Source organism: Toxotes jaculatrix, chromosome 23 (assembly GCF_017976425.1).
Source record: "Toxotes jaculatrix isolate fToxJac2 chromosome 23, fToxJac2.pri, whole genome shotgun sequence".
Taxonomy (NCBI): domain Eukaryota; kingdom Metazoa; phylum Chordata; class Actinopteri; family Toxotidae; genus Toxotes; species Toxotes jaculatrix.
In genome coordinates, this window is record NC_054416.1 from 10,515,901 (window position 1) to 10,524,487 (window position 8,587).

The 8,587-nt window shown below is 42.4% G+C and overlaps 2 protein-coding genes and 1 long non-coding RNA gene across 9 annotated transcripts in view; 1 reads left to right on the forward strand and 2 right to left on the reverse strand.

Annotated features, from left to right (window-relative positions):
* Window positions 1–1,945, forward strand: part of sema4f (sema domain, immunoglobulin domain (Ig), transmembrane domain (TM) and short cytoplasmic domain, (semaphorin) 4F) — a 44,197-nt gene extending 42,252 nt beyond the window's left edge. For both annotated transcript variants that reach the window (XM_041031240.1, XM_041031241.1), the window contains exons 14-15: window positions 100–290; window positions 432–1,945. In XM_041031240.1, coding sequence (XP_040887174.1) covers window positions 100–290; window positions 432–1,154 — 914 coding nt within the window. In that variant the 3' untranslated portion in view covers window positions 1,155–1,945. The remainder of the gene's footprint in view (window positions 1–99; window positions 291–431) is intronic.
* Window positions 1,946–2,054: 109 nt separating this feature from the next.
* LOC121177049 (carbohydrate sulfotransferase 12-like) lies at window positions 2,055–4,898 on the reverse strand. Of its 4 annotated transcripts, none has more exons than XM_041031244.1 (6): window positions 4,590–4,898; window positions 4,129–4,233; window positions 3,660–3,835; window positions 3,406–3,549; window positions 2,982–3,289; window positions 2,055–2,512 (listed from the first exon to the last, which is right to left on the reverse strand). In XM_041031244.1, the coding sequence occupies exons 2-6, from the start codon at window positions 4,226–4,228 to the stop codon at window positions 2,275–2,277; spliced, it is 966 nt and encodes a 321-aa protein (XP_040887178.1). In that variant the 5' UTR covers window positions 4,229–4,233; window positions 4,590–4,898; the 3' UTR covers window positions 2,055–2,274. The 4 variants fall into 4 exon arrangements, with proteins under 4 accessions (XP_040887178.1, XP_040887177.1, XP_040887179.1 ...); XM_041031243.1 differs by having other exon boundaries at window positions 4,129–4,256; XM_041031245.1 differs by having other exon boundaries at window positions 3,660–3,832; window positions 4,129–4,261.
* Window positions 4,899–4,970: 72 nt separating this feature from the next.
* Window positions 4,971–7,303, reverse strand: LOC121177126. Of its 3 annotated transcripts, XR_005893174.1 has the most exons (5): window positions 7,163–7,288; window positions 6,585–6,694; window positions 5,710–5,860; window positions 5,410–5,463; window positions 4,971–5,301 (listed from the first exon to the last, which is right to left on the reverse strand). It is a non-coding gene; the product is annotated as an uncharacterized LOC121177126 (long non-coding RNA). The 3 variants fall into 3 exon arrangements; XR_005893172.1 differs by having other exon boundaries at window positions 4,971–5,463; XR_005893173.1 differs by lacking the exon at window positions 6,585–6,694 and having other exon boundaries at window positions 4,971–5,463; window positions 7,163–7,303.
* Window positions 7,304–8,587: the final 1,284 nt, after the last annotated feature.

Genomic DNA, 8,587 nt, shown 5'->3' on the forward strand with positions numbered 1-8,587 from the left:
ATGTTATGTTCTTCATTGATTTCAGCTTCCATGTCTGTTTCTCTGTCTCCGGTTATTTAATAACTCTCTGCTGTGTAACCTGATCGCTCTCTACTCCAGTGCGTTGCTCCCCATCCGTCAGGGAGCTGCAGGTTTTTGTCGGTCTCCGCCTCCTGTTGCCATGTGTCCAGCTGTCTCCCAGGCCCTGTAGCTGGGAGCATCCTCCCCACCGACACACCAGGCATCACCACTCAGACCTGGAGGTGACTGTTACCAAGGAAAACCTGGGAAAATACACCTGCACATGCCAGGTACACAGGCAAAACTACTGCTGCCAACTGCAACTTTTTTTTCACAGCAATTTTTTTATTCAGTTTTATTTCATTTATAATACATAAATGTTGTTATAGTAAACTGGCAGCTGCATATGTGATTATCTCTCTCTTTTCCAGGAGATGGGACCAGGGAACAGAGAACCTACCCCCTGCCTGAGAGCGATCTATCACCTGACACTGGAAGGCCCCAGTGCTGGAGGAACAGTGGCGACAGCCGGAAATCGTCACGTCCTGGCCATCTACATCCTTTTCTTCTGCGGGGGTTTAGCGTTGGGTGCATTTGTCCTGCACGTCATAACCCGGCGGCGTAGCATTGGCCACCAGGGCCACCACCTGCCAGATAATTCGCTATCGTCAGAGAAGGGACGGGACTTGCTGGGCTCCTCAGCCACTCCACAGTCCCCCAGCAGTGCCAGCTTGCTGTCCGAGGGATTCCGAATGACAGAAAAACGAAACGGGACGGCGACAACAACCACAACAACTACCCTCCTCAGCAACCAGGGTAATGGTGGTCACCATGGTAACAGTTATAGTGGCACCTTGATCCACGGCAATCCAAGCAATGGCAACGGGAATGCCCTATATGCCAACTGCAACACGAGTAACAGTGGGCTGAGGTTCTCCTCAGAAATCTTTACCACAGACATACTGGATGGAAGGACAGGGGAGAGGGAGACGCCCAAGGGGAGAGAGAGGGAGTCAGGGGAGGGGGACGAGGTGGATGAAGGCCTGGGGGACGGTTTTGGGGAAGGAATAAAGAGACTAGAGGAGGAGCTCAGCAGCTTTCCCATGTTAAAATCCCCAGCACCACTGGCTAAGTGTGAAGAAAGTTCAATATGACAAGGTGATAAAGATATACGATCGACTGCACCATTATGCATCCTCCATGCAAAATGGCAACTGCCAAATGCCTTTGAATGGGAGCTGTGTCACGAAGAGAGACTACTGAGGTGTATCTACAGAGGAGAAACATAGGGACAATGGGATAGACTGCTTATTTTGTTTCACCAAGGATGACAGCAACATTAAATAAACGTATCTGATGTAAATATAAAAAATACAACTGTAAATAGAAGCTGTCTGAAGCTAACGACAAACATGAAAGTGAGCATGTTATTGAGCAATTGAAATGTTATAAAGAATCAAAGATGAAATACCCACATGTGAGGAAAAAAGCCATATTGTCCTTAACTTCTGTTGTTGTTTGCTCTCTTGTTCTCTTCTTGTACTGACACTGCAAGAGCACTTTGAATCTTTCAGCACCTCTCTCTGTCTCTCTGTATTCCTATTTGTCTCTGAATCCCAGACCTTTATGGGTCCACAGGCACCAAAGGACTCCTGAGCCACAGGCTGCACAGGCCTCGGCCTCCAGAGAACCATAAAGAACCATAACTTTGCAGCAGAGCCTTCACATGGCCGACGGTGACCATGACAGGTTTGTCCCTGCGGAAAATTGACAGTGCTCAGCAAGAAACTGTTACTGAAGCTGAGAATTTGGTAATGCTGAGGATTTTCAGACTGGATCTCGCAAGACACAAAGCCACCATCATTTTGTTTTGTGACTTTGAACATAAAAATGTATTGTTTTAGTCATGTTGTTTTGTAATAAAGCCTAAAAATGTTGCTGTTAACCTGATATCACTGTACGCATACTGTCTGAATATGAGACAGTTTAAAGATTTGAAACAAACATTGACGTGTGACGGACCTGAAGGCAGACACATGAAGACAGGCTGATGGAGTGAAGATATTTTAATGGCAAAGGACAGGTTTACAGGTGGACGGAAAACGAGCAGGCAGATGGATCGATGAACCCGTTGGCAGGAACAGGAACATGACCAGGAACTAAAACTACACTAGACTATTTATGAGATGGACGGTCTAGATTATGATGGCGAATGACTGCTCTTGGCTGTGGTTTCTATGCCTGTTGGTTACATAGATGAAGGTTCGCTTCATCTCAGTGAAACAGTTCACTTGGTTTTCTGTAGCCAAACAGCCTGAAGTCCCCCTCATAGAGCTTGTACAGTTTCCTCCTGTCCTCTAGGGGCACTGTTCTGAACCAGTCCAACACAGAACCAAGGGAAGTCATGTTTTCATAGGGAGGGGGGAACCTGATCTCATCCCGCAGCTTCAAGATCTGCAGCAGCTGTTCAGCATCCTCCAGAAGAGTCTCCTGATGGCCAATGAAATCATACCTGAGAAAGAAAAACAAGTCCAGTGTCAACCTACAGATGAAAATGTGTTTTTTATTAACACACTTAAATGGTAAGTAGTGGATGTTAAAGGGGTATTCCAAAAGATTTTACAAATCCAGATCCATTTACTCATCATGAGTACTATTCAGTTCGTTTAACCAGTTTTACAGTAAATGTCTTTCATTGTGTGGAGGCAGATTTCTGAAGTCTAACATGTAAAATGCTAACATGCAATAAAGAGATGTGATTGAGCTGCATAATGCAGGGTAGGAAACCCAGGGTTTTTGGAGCTTGACCCACATTTGGGAATTAAAGTCAAGTTTAAAGATACTGAGTCTTTCAAAATACTAGAATAAGCTTTTTAAAAAACCTGCCAGGTGTAATTTGTGTGCACTTATAGAAGGGCGATGCCTCATCAGGTCAATAAAACCAATACATAGCTTCAGCCCCGCTGGACAAAAGGCCTTACTGTATGAGGCAGGGGTGGCACAAACGGTGCATCTGCCTCCAGTGGGGTTCAAAGGGCCGCTTCTCCTCTGTCTGTGGGTCCAGCAGGTATTGAATAAAGTTGTAAAACGAGGGGTGCACGCCTGATACAAATGCCTCATCCACTGTCTGTGGTGGGTCAGACTGGTTGGCATAGAGGCGCAGAATGTCCCGGGCAAAGTTTTGATAGTAGTACTTGTTGTGTCGCTGGAATTTGTCCCTGTAGGCGGAGATGAGACGGACAAATGGGTCTCGGACAAACAGGAACTTGGTGTAGTGCTTCAGCTTTGCCTGTAGTCAACAAATAAGTATCCATGAATCCTCTGTCACACTAACCCTATTCTACATGAATCAGCCACTGATGGGACTGACTAACTTTTTCTTCTCAGGTCATTCTATGGACTGACCTTCATCTCTGCTCTTGGGTAGCTGTTTAGAAGCGTGAGCCTTTTGGGGACGTGGACCAAGTCAGCAGAAATAGACATGGGGTCGTGAAATGGCTCACCCTGTTTCAGGACAAACATGACCCTCTTCCAGTTGGTACATGCCACCTGTAGATAAGAGCAAGGCCAAAAAGTGAAAGAGTTTAGCTCCTGGGACAGAGAAGCCCAAACCACGCAGGTTCTTAAACAGTCATGAAGTGTGTCCATGTCTGTATCACCTTGGGAATGTAGCAGTAGATGATGCCGTGAGTGTCGTCCACAATGAGGTTCATCAGCTCTTTGTCACTCACGTCTTCTAAACTGTGCTTCCCCTCAGAAAATGCCTCTTTGTCACGGCCACAGATTTCTTTTAGTAGCTGCTTTCTCAGATCCCGCAGCTGATGCTTCCTCTCTGCTGTGATGAGAAGAATAAGGATATATATGTTGTAACTATCTGAAACTGTTCATGGTTCATGGCTTTCCTTTCTGCAAAGCCGTTGAATGTAATCCGCGATAATCAAAAAGTAATCAGGGGTGAAGCTGTAGATCCACTATCTACTAATCCATTTACTAATTCCCAGTTCATTACACAGGGAGTGGAGCACAAAAATACAAACAAGACAAACAATGGATCAAATGAACCAAATCCATGTTTAACCAGGAGCAGGATACGCAACAGGAACAGACGCATATAGACACATATTTTACCTCTCTTTTGTTGTGACATGTCCCATTGGTAAAAGAACATGAGGATAAACATGGATCCAAGAAATCCAAGGGGCAGCAGGAGTCCTCTGCATGCTCCCATGGCAGCTGGAGTTAAACAATGCGTCAGCCTACGCTAATGAACCAGAAACAGTTACATTAATTATCTTTTATTCATTTTGCTAGCTAAATACTGAACCAGTCAGGATACAGACAAAAACTCTTATCAGAACCTGTAGAAAAACTGTACTGTAAAACATGCTGGATTGTGTGACTGTGTATGATTCCAAAATCCACATTAATAAACAGAAGCTGAAGTCACAGCCGTTTATTTTGGTGCTCTCCAAATGAAGTAATAACTAAAATAAATAAAATCTATTAGTAGGAAAACAACAAGTATTATTTGGATGCTCCTGAACAGTAGTTCAGTAGTATCACACGAAATCAACTGTCCCATCACTCACCTTGCTCCAGAGTTCTCAGACAGACGAATCTGGTTCTTTGAGAAAAAAAACACTGATCAGTACCTCAGGCTACAGAAACGTGTCTCAAACTGTCTGCTAAGAGCTTTACTTTACAAGTGCGCTACGATAATATTTGAGTGACGTCTGTAAAGCAGAGGACAAAACAGATCAGTGGAGAGGTGCAGCAGCCAATACTGACTCAGCATCTACATCCAGACTCTGTGATTCAACAGAGGTGTGTATTCTGACGTTTGCTCTGTGGAGCTTAAAAAGTAAATGCTGCTTCTTTATGCTGCCCCCCCCGAACCCCCCCCCCCCCCCACACACACACACACACACACACAAACACCAGTAAAATAAACTATAAACACTCCTTATATGTAAATGTCCACATAACATGCTTTAATTGTGAAGTAAAGGTTTTACAGGCACCAGACAGTGTCAGTCTGAAGGCTTTTTATAACTCATCACGAATAAACTCCAACAGTTCTACTTGAGCTTTCATCTCCTCCAGTTTTGCTTCATAGAACTTCACCATTTCAGCCATTTGTGCCAGTGAGTTTCTCACATGATCGTTGGTGTTCTCAGTGTATCTCTCAATGCTCTCCATCTCAGGTGGAGACAAAATGGAATGCTTTTTCAGACATTGCATTTTGGCCATGTTTTCACTCATAATCTTAGAAATCTCGTCGCGCCTTGACTCAAAGTTTGCCTGTAGGGTAGAAAATGAAAAAGAGATGATCAGGTTGTGTACTTGCAGTTCTTTTTTCCAAACATTTAACAATAAATCAGAAATTAAGGGATTAAATGTAAAACTCACCTTTCCAGACTGTATGAGTACCTCAGTTTTCCGGACTGTCTCTTTGATCTTCTCCTGTAATTTAGGCATGAAGTGATGAAGTATTAACTGATTTCAGGTTCTTTGCATCCTGTTTGTGCTACGATCTTACATTACATTACAAAGCATCCCATCATTCCATTTGATGCCAGCCAGCTGCATTAAAAAACTGTAAGTAACTGTCCAGATAAAATTGCCAGTCTCTGAATAAATGAGTGTAAATTTATGGAAACTAACACTTTGACTTTTGCTAACACTCATAAAGACCAACAATATATTTACCAGTTTTTCCTTCACTTCCAGGAAGCTTGCAAAGCAAACCAAGCACATCATGCTGAATACTAAGCACAGGCCTCTGGTGCTTCTGATGCTACACCTGCTACTGGTCAGGGCTGCTGCTGCCATCACTGCTTCGGCTGGAGGTTTAGTTCGGCTGCAGGGACACAGAGAACGGTCACAGGGAGCAGATCAGTGCTGAGAGATGAAGTAGGATGAAAATGCTACATCTATTTTTATTTTTTTACAGACACCCCCACTAGTTTCTGTTAAAGACTGAACCACTTTAACATTCTCCACTGTCTTCATTTGAAGGTTATACACTTTTACATCAGTAGATGGAGCCCTGGTGCTGCTGTGGACCCAATGAGGAGACTGTAGCTGCTCAGCTGAGACGGAGCTCAGAAATGAACGAACTCCAGTCCTGTCTATCGATCCACAGGTACTGCACAGCTTGTCTTTCTGTCTCTCGCTTGGTTCAAGATGTCATGTGAGTGTAGTATTAGTTGCATCAAACCTCCAGCATCTTGTTATTCCTGTGAACTTCAGATTTGCGCAGTAGTTTGGTAAGTGCTAATAAATGACAGCATACGGTAATAAATGTTGTTTGTAAAGGCTGTTGCATTTACTCTGTCACAATTAAAAAGTCTTTTTGTCTTTAAAAACTGAATGTCTTAAAGAGGTGCATTGGGTTTCAGTGTTGTCCAGCAGAGAGCAGCACAGACCTGCAAAAACTTATTGTGAAGTTTATTGTGAACTGTCTAATTGTCTTGTTTTTGGGTGGAGGTGGAGAGGAGGGGTTGGGGGCACAATGACAGAGAGTTTGTAAGTGCCCAACAAAAGCTGAGACATCTGTAAGATTTGTTTAGTTTATCACTTACCTTTGTGCTTTTTCAGGTGATTCATTGAACTTTTCCTGCTGAAATTTCAATAAAAACTGGAAAACGTGTTTGTCCGGGAGTGTGCTCGGCGTCAGATAGGCTCCACCTTTCTGGTGAGTATAAAATCTTTTATGTCATACTATTGTTGTTTTTTTGTTGTTGACTTTTTTTGAGTGTTTGCTGTGGTGTATTTGAAGTATTTGGATCCTTAACATGAACGAATGCAGCAATAAAAGCAGGAAAAAGTACAATATTTCCCTCTGAGCCGCTGCGGACCAGAGGTGTGAACTAACAGAAAAACAAACTCAGTACTTCAAAACTATATTTCCATAAAGTCTTGAGTCAGTGTACTTAATTACATTCCACCACAGACTAAATATTAATTTTTAATAAAAAGGAAAAGGACTAGCGCTGAACTAAAATTAGATTAGCAGAGTGATGGTGGTTTGTATTGACTCAATTTAACTCCTGTAGGTCAACCAGTACTGAAACTTCAGTTTTTCAATCAGTGGTACAGGCAGTATTTAAATATGTCTTCAGTACACATAAAATATTAAAACACATTACTTTGGCCTCACCTGTATTAATGCAATGCCGCTGAAGAGATCAGGAGAGCTTGAAGTGTCCAACAGTGTGATTTCTTTACCGCAAAGTACAGCTCGCTACACAGAGCCACAGCGAAGATTTATACAGTGTGCCACACGTTAGAAACAGAAGAGTGAAAAGATGAGATAAAGGAGGAGTGCAAATTCTCTTCGGTACTTTCCCCTCCTGACAAGCAAAACCACAGTGCCACAGCTGTGGCAGTATGTGTGTGTGTATTGTAGGGGAAATGTCATGTTGACCCTTCATGCAACATATGATTTTGCATTGATCTCCTATCCTGTCAGCACAGTACTGTTTGATGTATGATTGCCCACTCTTAAGGGTCAGCATGACACTGCAATTTCCTGCCTGTACTTTTAATACACTTTTTAATGAACTGTACACGAACTGTCCTTATCTAGAGTTATGCCTTACCTTGAACGCCCACGATGGACCTGCCTCTGTATCTGTATCAGAGGAACACTGTGTGCGCCTTGTTGTAGTTCAAGGTGAACATTCTCTCAGGCCTGCACGGAATGGGAGTCAAAACATATAATTCAAGATGAACAAAGGCATGGGCTAATATATGACAGAGTATATCCAGAGACAGTATGCTCATTATTTTTCCATCAGGAACACATTAACATTATACATGATTCCCAAATGTAGAAATATAGACAATCAACAGCTTTATACATGTAAACAATATTAGTCATGTCTGTGTTAAACTGTGCCACGCTTGAATAATTGTGTAACTGAAGTCATTCATTTGATGAAGGAGTTATAGAATAATTACACATGTATTCGAGTTTCCTGCTTATTCTTTTTCACTTCTTCTTTGAAGCGTGTTGCGATGCACTGTTAGCCGTGCATGCCTGTAACAAAGGAGCCTTGAACTCAGAAGTTTGGATTGAACATTTTATTTAACTGAAGATTTCCATTAATGCACTTGTGATTCTTTATTGCTCCCTAATCACAATACAACTGAACATCTGGAAACAAAACAGAACAAAACAAAGCTAAACAAAGTGGATTTTAAATCAAAAGCATAGCTCACATTCTCAGTGACTGTATCAACATGCTGGTGTTTGTATGACAGGAAACACATCAGATCAGGAAACATAGTGCCTAAGCTGTGTAGGCCCTTGAGGGTATTAAACCACAAACTGCAATGTGTGTTTCCTGCACACAAATACACCTGAACATATGGAAGGAGTTAACAAATTCATCATAATGCACAAACATTATAGTTAACAAAATATAGTGACTGTACACAAGGCTACACAACCTGTTGTCTTGTGTTTAGATGATTGTGAAGGAAAAAAACAGAATTTTTTTGCCATAATGTTTGAGCTGACCAGATGTCAAAACATTTCACTTCTCTGATAATAGCAAGTCCTTCTCTAACATCCTGTTTA

Bases quoted from the DNA above. Each gene is read 5' to 3' on its own strand.
- LOC121177049 (XM_041031244.1), bottom strand. From the start codon at position 4,228: ATGGGAGCATGCAGAGGACTCCTGCTGCCCCTTGGATTTCTTGGATCC. The intron at 3,290-3,405 runs GTCAGTCCATAG...TGTTGACTACAG, and splicing joins ACCCAAGAGCAGAGATGAAG to GCAAAGCTGAAGCACTACAC. The intron at 2,513-2,981 runs GTAAGGCCTTTT...TTTCTTTCTCAG, and splicing joins TGCCACCCCTGCCTCATACA to GTATGATTTCATTGGCCATC.